We start from the raw sequence: 20,630 nt of genomic DNA, 5'->3' as shown, positions 1-20,630 counted from the left end.
ATAATGTGGGCTCTCGCCTTGCATTCCATCAGGATTAGGCGGGTCATTAGGGGACCTGTCAAACGCCCCTCCCCACCGTCCTGTTGTGCTGCTAGGCTACTCTACAGGCTTCGAGAAAAGACTTCTTCCCTCTTCCTCTAAAGGTGACCCTGGATGCCTTTTCTTTCTTTTTGTTTTGGGGTTTTCCTTTCATGACCATCACAAACCTAGACACTCCCTTCCTTCCCACTTTTGAGTCTGGACTTTCAAAGTTGTTAATGCCAGGTCCTCTGGGTTCTCCTTTCCTGCCACCTTCCTAGCCCTCTGCTTGCTGGAAGACAAGTCTTGAGACATCCATTCTTGGTTTTGCAATCAGTTGCAAAAACACCCCTCATCCCTTCCCTAAATCCTGCATGAACAACTACAACCAATTCTTCCTATCTTCAGTGGCCTTTATAAGTGTGTGTGAGTCGTGCTCTTGTAAAACACACAAGAAAAGAGGAATCAGGGGAACCACAGAGACGTCAGACTTAATGGGTGTGTAAATGAATATTAATAGTTCTGCTCTGTACAGGAGGGTCTGGTGCAAAGTAAGATTGGGTTCACGTCCGGTGGATTTAAAGTGGGGCCCTACTGTTTTGTTGGGAGTAACCAAAATAGATGGCTGCCTTGTAATAAGCATAGCTGTCGATGTGCAAACTTACGATGATTAATGCCTTCTTGTTGATTTTCATTTCTCATTAGGAAAACTTAGCAAGACTCCAGAGGGCCTTTGCAAGGAAGTGGGAATTCATCTTTATGCAAGCAGAAGCACAAGTAAAGTAGGTGAACTTAATAGAGACCCTTGCAAAGAGAAAAAACTCTCTGGAATTCAGAGGTGGTGTGAGAGTGGGGTTTCCTTCCATGGCCAGCCAGCTGTGGTTAGTCACTGTCTCTCTCATGACAGCAACTGAGTAGAAATCAAGTTCAGGATGGATAAGTTGCACCTCTGTCACCCATGGCACTCTAAAAGAATTTCCAAAGTGTGTGTTTCAGCAGGCAATGGGGTTCCTCCCAAACGTAGAACTCTGGTTCTAAGAAGATGTACCTAATTCCCAAGGAGATTTCCAAATCTTCTTCTGTGCTCAGAGGCTAAAAACCATCAGACCCACTTTACTTGTTGGTCTGGAAATTTCGTCTTCATAGGAAAACATACTGGAGTTTTAGGCAGGCCAACAAGTGGCCCCTCCACCGTATCTCCCGAGGGGAGGGGTTCAGAACTAATCAAAAATAAGGCACAGAAGTCAGACATTTGGAGTCTGAAATGTCAAATTGTTACTGATAAACTAGTTATAGGACATGATTTTGGATCTGTGACCACAGATCTTTACCCTGGAATTAAACATCCTGGGCAGAGCTGGGTATCTGCAGGGCCGTCCGCACCTCAGGGCAGAGTCCAGCCCTGTAAGTTTACTGCACGCAGAGAACAGGTGTCCTGAGAATAGGCTGACCCAGACAGGGCCCAGAAGGACCGACCTCAGCTTTCTGAATTTCTTTTTTTTTTTTAATTTATTTATTTTATTTATTTATTTTTGGCTGTGTTGGGTCTTCGCTGCTGCACGCGGGCTTTCTCTAGTTGCAGCGAGCGGGGGCTACTCTTCATTGCGGTGTGCAGGCTTCTCATTGCGGTGGCTTCTCTTGTTGCGGAGCACCGGCTGTAGAGCGCAGGCTCAGTAGTTGTGGCGCATGGGCTTCCTTGCTTTGCGGCATGTGAGATCTTCCTGGTCCAGGGCTTGAACCCTTGTTCCCTGCATTGGCAGGTGGATTCTTAACCACTGCGCTACCAGGGAAGCCCCAGCTTTCTAAACTTCTTCTTTCAAATCTGCCAATAAGTTAAGTCTACAAGAGATGAAAGGAGGAGAAAGTTGGAGTGTTTTTCCCATATTCTTCCTTCCCAGAGAGTGTAGTGGAAATTCCTTCCTGTCTAAGGAAACAGGAGAAGTGGGTAGTAAATGTCCCCCACCCCACAGACATGGTCATCAACCAGATCCTTTTGATTCTGGGAAATGGGCTTGCTCAGGTGCGGTTCTCTCTTGTCCTTTCTAGCAATGGGCTCTGATTTAGCTTCAAGTGATAATGGAAGAAATGGGACAGAGGAGGGGGTGGGAAAGGGATGCTGAGCTGGGAGGAGGTGAGTACCTTTTCTCTGGGCACCACTTGCACCTGAGCCGCCCCCGTGGGTCTTCAGAGGACCCCCTGTGCACTCTCTGGGCAGTGTGTGTGACATTGATCACAGGTACGGTCACAGATGGCAATGACTTGAGGTCATTGGGTCCAGTGGGCCTCATGGTGTCATCGCTCTCCCCCTCCCTCTGCAGTCTCTACCCCCCACCCATGAATCCACAGGCCTGCGCACCATCCCGGTTCTCCCAGAAACCCCCGAGGGAGGTGGACACCAGACACTGGATGCTGAGCTGCATCAGGAAGAGCCTTGGCCCCTGAGGAAGGAGAGAGCGGGAGGGTGGGTGAGTGGGTGAGAAGGAGGCAGGATTGAGCCACTCAGAAGCCTCCGGGAAGTGAAGAGGAGGGCTGATTAACACTTTAGGGATCACACAGCATCGAATGTTATAAAAGGAGGGAAAAGTGCCACTTTGTACATATACAGTATTTCTCGATTCACTTTTTTGATGATTACATTATAATTGTGGGCCATTTAAGTACACAGTAACTATCACAAAAATCACAGGGTTATTATGACTTTATTTCAGTCCAATAAACTAAAGTACTCCCAAGAGAGCCAAGAACCAGCAGTTACAAAGCAATTAATCTGAGTTACTTTTTACTTAGATAATATGAAGTAATACAGGCTTTTTTTTTAAGGCTCTTATCTATGCGATCACAACATAAAGAATCTGTCTGTCTGTCTGTCTGTCTTGCAATTTGTACCTCCCCCAGCTGAGGCCAGTGATATTTGCCTTCTAGATCTTGTCACACACTAGGGTTATTACTTTGCTTTTAGGAAGCCAGATGGTTTAAGTGACTTTTAAAACACATAACTGCAGCATTTTGAAGATGCTTCTACTGATTCTGAATCTAAAGCAAACTTTCAAATTTGAGGATGAAACACTACAAGCCTATGGTTATATTCCTTCCCATAATTTGAATATGCAATAGTAGCCACTTTGATGCGGGGCATGTCAACAACTTATGCAGCTCTTAATAATCCAAATCTTAATAATTCAAATGGACAGCTGCATTCCTGAACCCTCATTAGGCTCACCCTGTTCATTACACATAATTGGTCATTTGCAACCTAGCTGAAAACAAGCTCTCTTACCATGTGTGGGCTTCTTGAGGTTTTCTTGAGGGAACTATACACCTATATTGTACAGCTCTGCAGAAAGCAGGGACCACACAGGTGCCAAGAGCCCTGTGCACACTAAGCTCTTAAAAAAGGGAGAACAGAGCTGACACATGGATCAGGAGGAAAAACAGAATTAAAAGCCTCTGATTTCCCTTTTTTCACTCTTTCAGGATTGATCGGAAAAAGGACAAGACAGAGAGGAAAATTTTGGATAGTCAAGAACGAGCCTTTTGGGATGTCCACAGGCCAGTGGTGAGAAAGCTCTGCTTAGTTCTCTAAGTTTTACATTTTCTCTCTTCCTTCGCGTAAAAGAAAAGACTGTCTTTAGCCACCAGGCGTCTCACTCTTAAAAAAATTGCTAAGCTTTATGAAATTGGTTTTGCCATTCATTCATATCATCTCAGTAGATTTTCTGGAATATATGTCAGTTCCACCTTTTAAAAATTATCCATCCATGAAAGTATGGAATTGGAAATGGGGAGCTGTGGGAATTCCACCTGGGGAACTTTGGGCCCTGAAGTTTCCAGTCCTAAATTAAGCAATTTCCATTTCTACTGTCATTCAATTCCAACTTCTAGAATATTCTCTTTCAAATGCAACCGTTGTTGTTACAGTGGTTATGTTCTATGAAGTCGCCGAGAACACTGAATTAGCGGATGCTGAACCATTATCCTGGGAGAGATACAGGGTTAGGTTCTTGCAAGCCTCCAGTCACATTTTCATCAACCGATCAATACGTAACCTTGTTTAAAGTGTATTTCGGTTTAAAGACACCTTATTTAATGTATATTGTTGATCACTGACATTGAACTCGCAGCCAAGAGCACTATAGCTCACGCCTAGATGGAGCTTATCTAACATACCTATTTTCTCCATAAAGCACATCCCAGCCTTCCTGTACTTAGGAACGCTCGGCAAAATCACCAACAAAAACACAAAAATGTGTAAAACTGGTGCTAAATAGACTGTGCAAAGGACACTTGTTTGCAGCATGAGATGAAATAAGAAGGCACCTCACCGGGAACACACAGGTCTGGCAACTCAACATTTTTCCTGCTCTGCGCACATCCACAAATGACCATGAAGGCACCACAAGCCCTGACTTGGGGGTTATAAATAAATTTTAGCACGTAGGCAAAATCACAAATACAAAATCCACGAATAATGAGGTTTCACGCATTTCTAATTTTGTATTACTAAAATAAATCTTACATTTTCCTCATGAAATGGAACTAAAACGAATAAACTATGTCAGCCTTCCTCAAGTCTGATTAAAAGCAAAACCAAAAAAAAAAGAAAAAATTCCCCATCCTGATAGTGGAGCGGTTTTAGATGGTTAGGTATATGAAAGAACAAAGGGTCTGACTGAAGCCATCCGCCAATTTAAATAATAAGTTTACTCTTATAAACTGTACACTGTACTCTCTACTTATCATACTTAGGTAATATGAGGTAAGCTGTTTTAATTCATATGAGAACTCTGTGGAGGAACACATACTGAAGGTGAAACACCTTTGTAAAAAAAAAAAAAACTGTAAATGGCAAAATGGGGGTAGTCATGTATTACCTGTAGTGGAAAAGATAAAGATTGGTTCTGATGGTGTCACTTGAGCCAACTTGGAAAGTATGATTTTCACTTAGTAACTTATATGATGATTTTTTTTCTCAGCCAGGCTGTGTGAACACAACAGAAATGGATATCAGAAAATGTCGACGTTTGAAGAACCCGCAAAAGGTTAAAAAGGTTCGCTAGTTTAGCTGAATTAAAAATTCTTGGGATTGCCCCTCCATTTCCGGTACTGTTCAAATAATAATTTACTATTTGTAGTTCTTCCCTGTTTCATCCTTTGAAACCATGTCATTCATTCTACAAATATTTATGGAGTGGCTGGCATGTGCTTGGCACCGTTCTGGGTGCGGAAATATAGTGGCAAGTCTTACAAAGCCCACAGCCTGGTAGGCATGAAGCAAGCCAGCAGGCAACGGTGGGAAGTACAGGACGGTTCAGGAAGACCAGGAGGGTGCACCAGACCGGGGGGCTTCCCAGGGGTTTCCATAGCAGGCTCAAGGGTGCATAGGTCTAAAGGGTAAGTAGCAGTTGGCTCTGGGGAGACAGCAGAGAGGAAGGGAAACATAAGGAACATAAAGTAGGGCAACACCACAGGCGAAGGCCAGCTTGGTACTTTGACACAAATGCAAGTCTTTTAGTATAGCTAGATCTCCCAAAGTCAAATCACCATCTCACCCAACTGTGAATGATCCAGTGATCATTTGTGTTTTACTATACTGGAAGGGGCAGTGGCTCTCTCTCCTCTATCAATATATATGTGACGTGACATATATATCAACTTCTTGAATTTACTTATATATTTTGTTCTTCATTGAGATATTGATGCCCACTGTATTATACTTCAATGTTAGTCTTAAAATGTCCCCATTTAGTCTTTAAAGGCCCCCTAATTCTAATATTCCAGAATTTCATGGAACCCACATGCACCCTGAGCCTTTCTTGATTTTATAGATTTCAGCTATAAATTGCATACCCTTCAGTGTTTTATTTCTTTCCCAGAACAAAGATTGTTTTTAATCTGTCTCTCACAAAAGGAACAGATTAAAAAGTAGCTATAGCTGTGGGCAAGTGGAAAATCTGTGTCCAGAAAATTGGTCAGCTTAAAAGGAAAAAATCGGAAACCCTGCCATCTCAAGTTTGTACGAGACAGGCATGTCATCTGCTGACAAACAGAAAATCTAGAGGGGATCTTTATCTTCCTGCATAATCTTCAGGAATTGTTCCTGAACTTTCCTGTGTCTCAGAATCACCTGGGGCATTTGATAAAAGTGCAGGTTCCCGAACCCCACCCACGAAGATTCCGATTCAGGAGGTCTTGGGTAGAGCTCGGCAATGTACCTGTTTACCGAGTACCCAAGATAACTCTTTGCAGATGGTCTATGGACTGTATTTGGAGAAACACTGATATACAAGGAGACCATTTAAACTCAATGAAAGGAAGGATTTTCTAATAGTGGTAACTCAAAGATGGACCAGCTGCCTCAAGAGGCAGAGTTCCCATTATTGGAGAATTTCAAGCAGAGGCCACTCCCTTATTGTCAGGATGTCACGGAGGGGATTGGAAGCATGAGATGAGCGCTTGAACTAGCTGACCCTTCGGACCCCCTTCAACTCTGAGGGTGCATGATTCAATATTCTTGTTTCTTCTCTAGTCAGTGTACGGTGTGACGGAAGAATCCCAGTCGCAAAGCCCAGTGCACGTCCCCAGTCAGCCAATCAGGAAAACTACAAAAGAGGACATCCGGAAACAGGTGAATGAATGGGCCACTGCACTCTAAGGAGGAGATGTGGCCAGCTTGAAAACCTTTTGAATGTCCACCTCTGGAGGCTGAGTGAGCTTTGAGTTCCTGGAAAGCACAGTGGAACCCAGCTGTGGGTGACTTGAACCTTTGGGCGCTGTGTGTGAATAATTCACGGAGGCTCGAGAAGACAAATTCTCCACCGAGTTACTCCAGCAGTTACTAGAAAAGGACATAAATGAGTTACCCCAACACCATGGGCTGACTGCCGCAGTCGGGTTTCCCCCAAGACGCTGTGGGAGCTGGAGGCAGGAGGGACTTGTGTCACAGGGTCCTTAAAATTGTATTGCACTTCCAGAGTAAGCCAGCTCAGGACCACCAACTTTATTGCTCTGACTCAAAATGAAGGTTGACAGATAAAGCAAACCCTACCCACAATGCCATTTCAGCATTATTTGGTTCCATGTTATCTTCCTTCATGATGAGGAGTTAACTGGTCAACCCAGGTCACAGACAATGCCTAATTACATGACTGCTTTCCAGGGGTTCACTGGTAATGAAGTGACTTGACTACATTATGCTTTACTGGCTCCTAGGGGGCACCCAAAGGCATAAACTGTGAGGTGCCTTCCCTTGACAACTTTATTATTGGGTGGGGAAAAGGAAACAGATATATGGAAAATAGCTACTCAGTGCCAGTTAAGTACACCAAGCACGTGGGCATGAGGTAGGTGTGAAAGTTGGGTAGGAGATCACTGGAGATTAGCCAAACCAGATCCTTATGGTGTGTGTGTTACCTCCATGCTGCTGCTAAGCTTTGTAGAATATATACTATATTTAAGTTTTCATTCACTTCTGGGTAAAGAAGATGTGGCAATATATACAATGGAATATTACTCAGCCATAAAAAGAAACGAAACTGAGTTATTTGTAATGAGGTGGATGGACCTAGAGTCTGTCATACAGAGTGAAGTTAGTCAGAAAGAGAAAAACAAATGCCGTATGCTAACACATATATATGGAATCTAAAAAAAAAAAAAATGGTACTGATGAATCTAGTGGCAGGGCAGGAATAAAGACGTAGACATAGAGAATTGACTTGAGGACACTTGAGGGGGAGGGGGAGGGGGAAGCTGGGGCAAAGTGAGAGAGTGGCATGGACATACATACACTACCAAACGTAAAATAGATAGCTAGTGGGAAGCAGCAGCATAGCACAGGGAGATCAGCTCGGTGCTTTGTGACCACCTAGAGGGGTGGGATGGGGAGGGTGGGAGGGAGACGCAAGAGGGAAGAGATACGGGGATATGCATATGCATATATGCATATGGCTGATTCACTTTATTGTAGAACAGAAACACAGTATTGTGAAGCAATTATACTCCAATAAAGATCTATTAAAAAAAAAAAAGACTTAAGCTGTAACAACACAGGAGAATATGTGACGTAGGCTAAATTGTAGAGTGTGTTTCTTAGTGTGGTAGGAATTTCCAGAAGGGCAAAATGGTTGCTGAAGTGTCGAGTTGGAGGGCTGGAGAAGTCTGTCCAGAGGAGGTGTTTGGATCTTGGTAGAAATACAGGTTTGGGGTTCCTGGGGTGAAGGGGGGGAAAAATTCCAGTTTGGTCTTAACACTTCTGTTCTGCCTTTCCCCAGATAACATTTTTGAATGCACAGATTGACAGGCATCGTTTAAAAATGTCCAAAGTGGCTGAAAGGTATGTTTCCCCTTAATAATATTACTACTTTCTTCTAATTTAACAAAGGAGAAATGTTATAGGGTTATGGCTAACAAGTGTGTACCAAGAGGCAAACCACAGTCATTTCTTAAACTGATGGGTGAAAAAACTACAGGCCCTGTGTGAGTACAGCTAAGATAGCAGACCTCCCTTGAGTGATGTCAAGAAATGTTCTGTTGCTAAAGCTTTTCAGGGGGGTGGCCGAGGGACCTTGTCAATCAAGGAAGAACATCCTTAAAAGCTACCTAATGCACTTTTACCTTCAGCCTCTTGATTAATTCAAATGGAATTGCTCCCTTTTCGGCTATAAAATGCCCAGATTCACTTTATAAGGGGAAAGAAATTATGTATGCCCTTTGAGGTGCTAGCTGCGCAAACAGGAGGGGACTGGTCCATCAGGAGACGTTCCACTTCCACACACCATCAACCAGCCAACTGCATGGAATCAACTGTAAAGAAAATATTTGGGACTTCCAGCCTGGCTTCCGCCAGGGCATTTGTGCTACAATCTGCACCAGGAGCTGGTTCCACCTTGTTAACTCATGGGAAACTCAATTTTGTCAACGAAACGGTCTGTGTTTGAACTCTCCGTGAAGAGGGGAGACCACCTGGGAAGTCTGTATGGAATAACTCTGAGCAAGCAGCCCCAAGCTGAAGGTTTATTCATCCATATGCCACTGGTAAAGCAATGACCAGTATCTGATAGCTCAAGGGCTTAAGCCGGTCTTACTACTTATTGGCTATAACAGTAAAGTGGGTCCTTTAAGCCCACCTCACACAGAGGGCTGGCTGTGTGTTCAACCTGTAAACCTTTCTCTGCTGGCCCCTGGGTTCATCCACATCTTCTTTCTAGATAAATAACAGCAAATTGAGAAAAAGAACACTCCACACCCAACGCCAAACCGGAATTCACACTTTGCCCTCAGGTGGCCAAGGACATCCCTGGATATGGGCTCATCTCTTTAATGGCATCTTGTATCTATTCCAGGACTTCTCAGTAGTGTCACGATTGACATTCTGGGCCGAATACTTGTTTGTTGCAGAAGGCTGCCCTGTACATGATAAGATATGTTGCAGCATCCCTGACCTCTACCCACTAGATGCCAAAACCCCACCTCACAGTTTATGACAACCAAAAATGTCTCCAGACGTTGCCAAATGTCCCCAGGAGGGGACAAAATCGACCCCTTTGAGAATCACTGATGTTCCCATTTTCCCCAGTGCACGTGCTTGAGAAGGTTGCCATGGCTGGAGCTCACATCTAGACGAGTGTTCCGGGGTCACAGTTTTAGCCTGGCGGCTGGAGAGCCACCGCACCCCACTATCATAATGTGGGGCTTCCGGAGTACAGCCTCTCAGGTTGCTTTTTAGATCTCACTGTGGTTGCCTTTGTCCCAGAAGAGTGCTTGTTAGTGAGATAGCTGGGAGGACCTTGACTCCATTGGTGTCATAGTCTGTGAGGAACTACAAGCTTCTTTCTCTGTGAAAAAGGGACAGAAATGGCTGTCCTGGGATACTGTGAGGGTCAGAGCTAGCCTTGCAAGGGCACTTAAAAGTTCGCAGTCCTAGGAGAGCATGTATGCGGGAGCATCTTTCCCTGGGTCTGGTTGCTAGGGTCAGTGGTTTTGAGCGTGATCATCCAGGTGAACGAGGGGGTTAAGAATGGAGATTCCCAAGCCGTAGTGCTAGGGAATTGGATTCAGTGATTCCAAGTAGGTCGAGGAACCTGCAGTTTGAATTCTCTGCGGTGGACTGACCAGGTCTCCGAGGATTTGGGGAAGCCACTGCCCACCACTCACAGTGACCTGAGAGCTCACCTCAAAGGGGACACCCAGCTTGGTCTTATCTTTGGGGTGTAGGGAGAGATCCCAAACCAGTCAGCACGAGGGAGGCCAGCTGTGCAGGTGTGCAAGGCGGGAAAGGAGACAGCCACGGTGGGGGAGGGGAGCTGGACGCGCCTATTGTTGGTTTGTTTACCACCGGGTACCATCTAATTATGCTTGAGAGGCTGCTCACACTGAAGAGATTATTCATGCCAACCCTGCACTCCTCGCTCCGCAGCTTGAAGCTTTCATGAGTCTCCACCCAGCAGAGACTGCACTTTATTCCCAGCAGCAATAACTGGCAACTTTTCAATGTGACACAAGGGTTTTTCATTAGAGCCACCAGGAAACCCCCAGATAGAGGAGGAGGGAGAGGAGACGGGTGTTAGCAGGAGATAAAGCAGCCTGGAGCCTTGGTCTCTGTCAGCAGCTCTGCGGGGGTGGGGACAGGGAGGTGGCGCTGGCAGCTGGCCTTGGGTGCGACTGCTCTGCTCGCCAGAGGTGACAGCTGAGCTATCTCAGGTGGGCGCCACTTCCCCTTGACGGATCTGGGTTCCCTGGGCCTGCTCCAGGTGAGGGTGGTAATTAGCCCGAGGCCATCCGGCAAAGGACCGCAGCCCCCTGAGAACAGGTGCACATCGTTTTTCACTTAGTTCCCTGAGAACTGAAATTGGGGAGAGGGCAGGAGGGCTGGTGATCATAAAGGCCCAGTTCTAAAAAAAGCAAGAGTCAAGGCTGGGTCAAAGGGTGCAGCCAGACCCAGCTGGGAAGAGAAAAAGGAAACTTTGCAAACTGAAGGAGCAGAAAAGAACAGAACAATTTAGGGGGTGGGTGCGGAGCCAGTCATCTGGGTTTGGATTCTGCCTCTGCCATTTTCTAACTGTGTGACCTTGGGCAATTTGCTTCACCTCTCTCGACGTCTGTTCCACCTCTTGAAAGGCGAGAGAGCAGTAGTACTTAACTAATAGGGTTCATGGGTGAATCCACGGCAAGAGCTTGATCCAGCCCTTGACACAGCGCATTCAATGAATGTGAACGATTGTTATTATTTTCCAGCGTGGTGCTTTGGAAAGTAGCAGAATTGCATGAACTGGGTGTGTGGTGTCCAGAGGAACAGAGGGCAGGCCAAGGAATGAGGCTGGCCCTGCAGATGGCAGTTATGTGTTAGTGAAATTCTTCCCACCCTCTCTCTTTTCAGTCTCCAGCACAGAGAGCCCTGCAGGCTGCCGAAGGCTGGCCCTGCAGCCTGCAATCTGTGTGTCTCCCCTGGGTGCCTCCTATGGCACCACTAACCCGGCACCTTTGAGGAAGGAGGGGCCGTATGTGAAGAGGTTGGCTCTTCTGCACAGACTTGCTTGGGTCATCCTGATTTCACCTATTTTGTCTCATTGTCCCCATGAGTGGTCAAATGTCCCCCAAATTGCAACATCATGGCAACCAAACTACATTTCCTGGAAGCAGCACAAAAGTCTGTTTGAAATGTCACCCAATTTTTGCTTCAGAAAGTATGGTCCCTGCACACACAGATGAATTTTCCAGATAAATAATGCTTAACACCTTAAGCTTTTCATTTTAACTATGTTGAATGAAAATATTTCTTAAACATGCCCTTGCCTTCTTAAAGAAAGGACGCTGCATTTCAGTTAGGTTTTCTGGATAACTCAGGGTCAGTGTTCTTATTTTGTGCTTTAAAACTCTGAAAGTGATCAAAATCAAGTGCCACAAAATGCTTCCCTTTCCTTAAACGGCCCCAGACCATTATGTTCTTTGAGTCTCTGTTTATGCTTTTTAGTTGCTGGTTTGTCTTCTTGTTCCTGTCAACATGGCTTATCTCCAGTAGCCCTTCTTCATCTCTAAACAACTCCCATTTCCAACCTGTACCAGGCCAGGTGTATCAGTTAGCTATTGCTAAGTAACAAACCGCCTGAAAAAAAAACCCTGAAAACTGAGTGTCTTCAAACAATATGCACAATATGCTCACATGTTTATGTGCCAGTCTGTGTGCTCACATGTCTATGTACACATGTCTGTTTCCGCTGGGCCACCCTCTTGTCTGTGTACCTCCATGGATTGGGTTGGCTGCTCTACTGATCTTGCCTGGGATCTCTCACATGTTTGGTTCAGCTGGTTTAGGATGACCTCAGCTGGGACCATTGGGTAGTCCTTCTCATGGTCTCCCATCCTCCAGCAGGCTAGTTTGACCTTGTTCACCTGGGGATAGTAGGATTCCAAGAAAGACAGCAGAAGCATGCAAAGCTTCTTGAGGCTTGGAAGTGGCACTCTGACACTTGGGCTGCATTTTATTGACTAAAGCAAGTCACAATCTCAGATCAGATTCAAGGGCTGGGGAAATAGACTCCATTTTTAAAGCTGATCTACCACACCAGGAAATCAAATAATCAAGTTCTTTAATCTCCATCCTAAAGCAAGAGGAAAGAGTCTTCGTGAGGTGTGCTCTTCCAAATAACAGAGAGTGAGCCTTCGGGCATAGAGTTTATTTCATTGTAGACTCTGCTCAGAGCCCCTTTTGGTCACTTATCTTACCTATGTTTCCTCAGTAGTTGAAATTGCCAAATAGATGAGGTCTTAGTCTTCTTTGCAAGAGTCCTCAAGGGGTCCACTTTTTATTCACCCCAGCCTTACAGCACTGGACAAGCCAACTTTGAGAATGCAAAAATCTGTATGTTTTAGTTCAAAATTGTCTGAAAAGTCTCTATATTTTGCTATGTTTCCCCAGCCTTAGTGGCACTGAGCTCTAGCCAGTCACTGCCTGGATCACACCGTGCTGCCCCACATGGAGAGATGGCTTTGTGTCATTTTATAACTGCTCCTGTACTCGGCTCGTCCTTACCCCATCCCTGGGAGCCATTTGTGCATCACAGCTGACTGCTGAATTGATTTTTTACCATCACCTTGCTTGCGCATGTCTGAGATCACTGCTGCACCCTGAAATTGGAGTTGGTTCCTCCTCTGCTTCCTGACCTTCTGTGATCATGAAATGTAATTAATGAAATAAGACAGCAAGGGACTGCATACACTAAGGGTCTATTAAAAACATGCTAGGGTGATAGAGGTCCGTGAACTTAATGTCTAATGATAGTTTCAGGGGGGAAAGAAAGGGGGCCCAAGAGGTCATTATGACATTGCTTTTATGTGATTCCAGACACCACAGGGTCCTTGCTTCTCACGTTAGGTGATAGAAGAGAAACCATCAGAGGTAACACTATAGCCAGGGTGACTGTATCCAGACCAAGATCTAGAAGGGCCACAATACGTGGCCTGGTATATGCTCTTCTTTCTGAGGGGCTAAATTCACCTCCATGTCCCTTCCCTCATCCCGAGTTTCTCTATTGCATATCTTTCCTCTGGGTGACCCATAATTAAGGAATTCTTTCTTTATATTGTCTCTCCTCCCCATCTTCTCCAACGTGAAGAAAATAGATGAACGAATTAATGAGAACCAAACTTTCTTCTTCGGTGTCTGCAGTGCTGCTCTGCTTTTCATTCCCTTCCTAATCAGATGCTCTTCCTACCCGGTTCCCTTTTGTGCATCATCATTTAGAAAGTGCATGTATCAAAGGGGGTGCAAACACACTCTCCTATTCACCCCTTCTCACATTCAGTCTCCAGGTTTCCCTCCCACTGAGAGGCCCCCAGTTTCCTAAGGAATCCAGTAGCACATTTGTGTTGTATTTCTAAAGTAGGAATGATGGTCACTATCCCATAAGGCTTTGTATTCCATGCCTTTGTTTCCCTTGACTAATCATTTCCCACAGCTGCAAGCCATCCCTCACTGCCCATTTTCCCTGGAGCCTAACTGTATCTTTCCATCTTCCCCTCACCTGCTTTGTAAACCAGATCCCATATACATACTTCACTCTTGGGATGCTGTGTAGGGAAAAATCCAGTCTTCCTTTTCCTGTGTTTTTCCTTTAATCTGAAACTACCACATTCACAGTACTTTTTAAAAAATTTTTATTGGAGTCTAGTTGATTTACAATGTTGTATTAGTTTCAGGTGTACAGCAAAGTAAATCAGTTAAACATATGTATATATCCACTCTTTTTTAGATTCTTTTCCCATGTAGACCATTATGGAGTATTGAGTAGAGTTCCCTGTGCTATACAGTAGGTCCTTATTAGTTATCTATCTTATATATAGCAGCGTGTCACAGTACTTCTGACACCACATGTGTGGGGATTTTTCTCCTCATGCCAGGCAATTCTCTGACACCAACTGGGTGTCCTACAATTTAACTCAATTCTGACACTCTACCTGGAAATAGTATAAGATCCCACAAGTTAAGGTCTCAATCCCATAAGACAGCTCCCAACTCACTTCAGATGCCAGTCATAGTAGGTTGCCGGGTTACCCACAACTTCTGTCCAACTTGGCTACAAATCAGAGGTTCCCACAACCCGTTCCTTGGGTTTGATTAATCTGTAGTGTCTCACAGAACTCAGGGAAACACTTACTTATACTTACCAGTTTATTAAAGGATATGATAAAGGATACAGATGAGCAGCCAGACACAGAGATACATAGGGCGAGGTCTGGGAGGGTCCCAAGCACAGGACCTTCTTCCCTGTGGAGTTGGGGTTCGTCACCCTCCCCAGGTAGATATGTTCACCAACTGGAAGCTCCCTGTATCCCATACTATTGGGATTTTTTGGAGGCTTCCTCATGTAGGCATGATCAATTATTAATTCCATGTCCAGACTTTCTCCCTTCTCAAGAGAATGGGGGGTGGGCCTAAAAGTTCCAAGCTTCTAATCATGGCTTGGTCTTTCTGGTGACCAGCCCCAGCCAGGAGCCATCCATAAACCCACCCAGAGTCACCTCATTAGAACAAAAGACTCCTATCACTCAGGAGATTACAAGGGTTTCAGGAGCCCTGTGTCAGGGACCGAGCTCAAAACCCAAACATTGAACGGGGTTTGCAGGGTTTAGAGATGGGAGGGGGCCATGAGCCAAGGAATGCAGCCTGCTTCTAAAAGGTAGAAAAGGCAAAGGAATGGATTCTCCCCTAAAGCCTCCAGAAGGAACACGGTCCTGCTGACACCTTGATTTCAGCCCAGCAAAACCCACTTCAGACTTCTGACCCTTAGAACTGGAAGGTAATACATTTGTGTCATTTTAAGCCACTAAGTATGTGGCAGTTTGTTACAGCAGCCATTAGAAACTAATACAGTACCCAATCTCTCCCTTTCTCATAGAATCTCAAGAAGATCAAACTGCACATTCTCCTTTCTAAAGTGTGTGCATTTCCAAGTCCCTTGCTGATCAAAAATTCCTGTTATACCCCTGAGAGGTATATATGTAATTCTGATGATTCAATACATCCTACTTCTACCAATAAGACAGAACATTGAAAATACATATGCCCATATAATTTTACTGTTTCCTTTACAAAGCCTCTAACCAACTTTATTTATGTAACTGTACCTTAACAAAATAGCTTTTCCTCTTCCTACAGTAAATTTCCCTGCTGACCAATACTGGCCACCACTGGCACTGGCTGACTGATTGGTGATCCTGCTGACTTGAGCTGCTGCCTTGGTGCAGACTGTCGGGCGTTTCTGCAGGAAGTTCTTAGCTCTTTCTTCGTGTGGTCCTCCACTTATATCCTGGATACCTGCCTGGACCCTGCTCTGAGAAGGCAGGACGTAGGGCTAGGTCATAGGAACATCTTCACTCACACTTAATGCCTATTCCATAGTCATATCTTGTGCCCCTGTGTGGTTACAAAATCCCACCTTGGGCTCTCGACCACTTCTCTTGAACTAACATCTCCATTAAATCTCACCACCTCTCCTCCAACCACTCCTCTGAATAGCCCCAAATTTCTCTAAAAGAAACCTGGCTGTGAGCCTGTGATTCATTACAGGCTTGTGATGCTCACAGCTGCTCTCTGGCCGTTTCAGCCTCTGCTGCCGTAGGCTGGGCAGTGGACCGCTGCCTTCATTGCCCTTCCTGCAGCAGCAGGCAGCCACGTGCGGTCTCCTTGAGTGCCCGAGTACAGCTGACTCCTGAATAACTTGGGAGTTAGGGATATGACCATCATGCACTTGAAAATCCACATATAAAGTATTGCCATTGTTCCCGGCATCCATTTCTGCATCTGTGAATTCAACCAATCGTGTAGTACTGTGGTATCTACTATTGAAAAAATCTGCCTACAAGTGGACCAGTGTGGTGCAAACCCATGTTGTTCAGGGGTCACCTGTACTCACCCAGCCCCTCCTGAGCCTCCCCGCTGTGCCCTTGCCCCAGGCGCTCATTCCTGGCTCCGGGACCTGACCTGGCTGGTTGGACCTGGCTTCCCAGGTAGGAGGCGTGGCCACGTGCAAGGTCTAATAAAACATAAGCTGGGGGGTGCGGGGAGGGTCTACTGGTAAAACCTCCAGCCTGTCTCACAGAAATCTGAGGCAGGGCGGGGGAGGATGGGGAGGAAAATTTTTTCCCATCCCTATGTTTTACTTCTGGGAAATCCACTTCTGGTTAAGAAATGTTTCTTCCTCATAACTTGTAGCTAACTTGTTAGATGAAGGCCCAGCCTTTGCCTTGAGCTGCTCAAGTAGAAGTCCTTTATTAGAGACACAGGGTCACCCGAGGCTGAGGTCACTGGAACAGCCAGGGGCAGACATCCGGGAGGACAAAGGGGTCACAGCTGAGCAGAGCCCCATGGGCTACACGCTCCATCTCAGATTTTGAGAACACTGTGGGTGCCCAAATGCTTCATAATCAGGAAAGCCCGCAACACCCCATCATGCCTCAGACACTCCGGAGCCTCTCAGTGTGGCCTGTCATCCCTTGAGTAGGATTTAGGTTACCTGCTGCTGGTCTGTTACTGTGTCCATCTCAACAGAGGAGTCAGGTGTCAGCTGTGCCTTCCCCATCCTCACATCCAGGTGCTTTCACGTTCCTTGCAGTGGGCTGAATAGAGGTCCCCCCAAAAGATATGTGCAATCCTAACCTGCGGAACCTGGGAATGAATGTGACCTTATTTAGGAAAAGAGTCTTTGCAGAGGATCTTGAGATGAGATCATTCTGGGTTATCCAGGTAGATCCTAAATCTAATGACAAGTGTGCTTATAAGAGACAGAAGGGGAGAAGACACAGACATGTCTTCACAGAAGGCCATGTGAAGACAGAGGCAGAGATTGGAGTGATCCAGCCACAAGCCAATGATCAATCACCTAAAGCCACCAGAAGCTGGAAGAGGCAAGGAAGATTCTCCCCTAGAGACTTCAGAGGGAAACATGGCCTCAATTTCAGACTTCTAGCCTCCAGAAGTGAGAGAATACACTTCTGTTGTTTTAAACTACCAATTTTGTGGTAATTTGTTATAGTAACGCTAGGAAACTGATATATTCCTTAATGTGCAAGCCCATTTCTTTCAGGAAGAATGAAATTAGCCCAAGTGGCAAAGGGGTAACTCCCCTTGCAGCTGTCACAGCACCAAGTTATTGCCTGATGCTTCCTGTCACAATGCTCACTTAGAGCTCCCTTCCCTGTTCATTCTCACCTGAGATGCTGTGTGGCTCATACGGATGAAACCTCGCTCAGGCCAGACGCACATCCAGCAGATTTACAGGACGGTGGGCCTGCGCTGCATGTGGGGGTTGCAGTCATCTATCTCACAGTTCTTGGGTACTTGGAAGACTCTTGAAATGCTTTCCTATTTTTTTTTTGTCAAATGGTCCTGAGTACTCATCAAGGCCATTATGTAACCTATGGTGAACTTGACAAAGATCAGTTCAATGGCTCACCCCACAGCTAGAACCAAGGTTTTGCAACTTGGACCAGTGCCCCTCCCGCCCCACAGGGTGACGGTCCACGCCTGGGACAGTGAGGAGGTTGTGAGGTGTTAGGAAACCTGCGACCGAATTTAAAACCAAAAGTATCACAGGCTCCTTCATCTTCATTTGATGAATAAAATATCCTGTGTCCTGAGCCTCTCAGAAGATTGAGGAACGGGATGTGGTGCTTTGCAGACATTAACATGCATATGAATTACCTGGCCAATGCAGGTAACTGGCAGGTAATGGCCAATGCATTACTACCAATGCAGATTCTGACTCAGTAGGTCTGGGTGGGGCCTGAGCTTCTGCATTTCTTACAAGCTCCCAAGTGATGCCCCTGCTGCTGGTTTGTGGACCACATTTTGAGTAGCAATGAGATGGAGCTGCCAGTGAATTTCTTCACATTCTCAGAAGTAAGCTACTTGGCCATGCTTGCCCTTTGCAATTCAGTAGCAGGACTTGTGGCTCTGAATCTGCCATTGCAGAGGAAACTGGTGACACTCAAGCTGGTGATGCTTAGGGAAAAGTTTTATTGTAGATCGATAACCATAAAAATATTCATATCTTTGGGCCCAATAATTCCACTTATGGATGTTAATTCTAAATAAATAACCGAAAAGATGGAAAAACCTTTCTGAACAATGGTGTTCTACTATAGCCAGCACTACATATACTAAAAAAAAGAAATTAGAAGTCTATGTCCAATATAAAGGAAATGATTATATAAATTATAATAAATTCATTCAAGATAATATTGTGGATATATGTTAGTCTTCTCTCCCTTCCCAAAAGGAACATGTCAATAAAGGAATGAAAATAGTATGAACTCACAAGGTCAACAAATGAATGGATTAACAGTTTCCACACATTTTTCCAAGGTCAAAAGTATAAAGGATTGGGGAGAATGACCGCAGGCCTCTGTCTCTATTTGTAATGTTGTGTTTCTTTTTATTGGGTGGTGAGTACAAGGGTGATACTCTTACAGTTTTTATGCCTTTCTGAATGCAAGAAATATTTCAAAATTTAATAAAAAAGAAAGTGAATGGGGACAGAGTGAAGAACATTATGACCTCCACGTTAGGGGTGTGGGAGAATTATAACAAAACCAATTTGCCCAACAAAATCTGGCTTTGGCTCTTGAAGGCACCAGGGACAATGGAAGGCAAGAAGGAGGCATGGGGATAACCCCAGAGGAATGGGTAGTCTGTCTCCGGAGCTTTCGGATCCCTCGATCCATGCCGCATAAGGAGACCCTCTCTCCCCTCTTACCACCACCATGGGAGATGGGCACTTTATTCTCCGGAGAAACTGAGTCACATCAGCTCAGAACTCAGGCACATCACATCATGAAGGGCCAGCTGAAAGCAAGAGAATTACTGAGCGAGCTGTGTACTGAGCTGTGGGACCCTCTACCACTCCCCTGTCCTGCTCTCAGCTCTCCAGGAGCCAGATGTAGATGCCCATGGGCAAGAGACTGGCAAACTACAACCAATGGGCCACATCCACTCCGCTCCACTTCCTGCGTTTGCAAATAAAGTTTTACTGGAACACAGTCACATGCATTTATTCATGGATTGTCTATGGCTGTTCTTGTTCTACAACGGAAGAGCGGAACAGTTGCAACAGACACCATCTGGTCTGCCAAGCCTAAAATATTTACTATCTGGGTCTTGCAGAAAAAACCTTGCCTACCACTGCTCTAGAGCAAAGTAGATATCCCCCGAGGAAGGACTCCAGATCTCTCCCATGGAGCTTTAGTGAAATGACAGGCAAGCTGCCCTGACCCGACAACGAAGCCCATCAGTTGGCAGATCCTGTCCACACACACACTAAGCCTCCAAGCAGGCCTTAGTCCCTCACTTTTAAGCACAAATGGATGTCCAGTGATGTTCCCGACTCTCGGAGGGAGCCCCAACACAAAAGAGTGTGATCAGAGCAAACAAAGAGAAAAAGGGACTTGGAGGAACCGAAAACTATTCAAGAAACAAAAGAAACGGACAATAAAAATATAGATTTAATATCCTCAGAGGTACAAGAAGATATTTCATCCATAAAACAAGAACTAGATACTATGATAAACAAGAGTGAACTCTGGAAACGTAAGAAAGTGATAGTCCAAATTGAAAAAAATAAAGACAAAGTTCGGAAGAATCATGAGACAAAAAGACGAGGATGAAAATTTGGAGGGAAAATTTAGGAATATTGGATTATCAATTCCAATATTTAATTTAAAAGAATTATGAAAAGAGAAAACAGAGGAAATGAAGGTTATGAAATTAGCAAAGAAATACCATAAGGTTTCTGGGAATTTTTTTTTTTTAACCTGTGGATTGCCCGTGGTGCCTGGCACAGTGAATAAAAACTACCGGCAAGGGTCATGGTGAAATTTGAGAGCATTACAGCAATAAAGAGAAGACTTTAAGCTTCCAGAGAGAAGAGAAACTAAACAAAAGAACAAAAATTAAAATGGATTCAGACTTCTCAACAGTAACATAGCACTGGATATCAAAAAAAGTAAAGAAATGCCTTCAAAATTCTGAAAGAAAATGATTTTTAACCTAGGGTTCTATGTCCAGTACTGTCAGTCAAGTGTAAAGATAAAAGGAAAACATTTTTGGACCTGCAAGGACTCAA

The 20,630-nt window shown here is 45.0% G+C and overlaps 1 protein-coding gene across 2 annotated transcripts in view; it reads left to right on the top strand.

Annotated features, from left to right (window-relative positions):
* Window positions 1–20,630, top strand: part of LOC309622261 (regulator of G-protein signaling 6) — a 59,588-nt gene that overhangs the window by 23,709 nt on the left and 15,249 nt on the right. For both annotated transcript variants that reach the window (XM_082409382.1, XM_082409383.1), the window contains exons 5-9: window positions 724–800; window positions 3,493–3,574; window positions 4,992–5,066; window positions 6,545–6,643; window positions 8,286–8,347. In XM_082409382.1, coding sequence (XP_082265508.1) covers window positions 724–800; window positions 3,493–3,574; window positions 4,992–5,066; window positions 6,545–6,643; window positions 8,286–8,347 — 395 coding nt within the window. The remainder of the gene's footprint in view (window positions 1–723; window positions 801–3,492; window positions 3,575–4,991; window positions 5,067–6,544; window positions 6,644–8,285; window positions 8,348–20,630) is intronic.

The sequence above is a fragment of the Balaenoptera borealis genome (genome assembly GCF_965194805.1).
Source record: "Balaenoptera borealis genome assembly, contig: HAP1_SCAFFOLD_1929, whole genome shotgun sequence".
In the NCBI taxonomy this organism is placed as follows: Eukaryota; Metazoa; Chordata; class Mammalia; order Artiodactyla; family Balaenopteridae; genus Balaenoptera; species Balaenoptera borealis.
The sequence above is the reverse complement of the archived record's forward strand: the minus strand, read 5'-3'. Positions and strand labels throughout refer to the sequence as shown.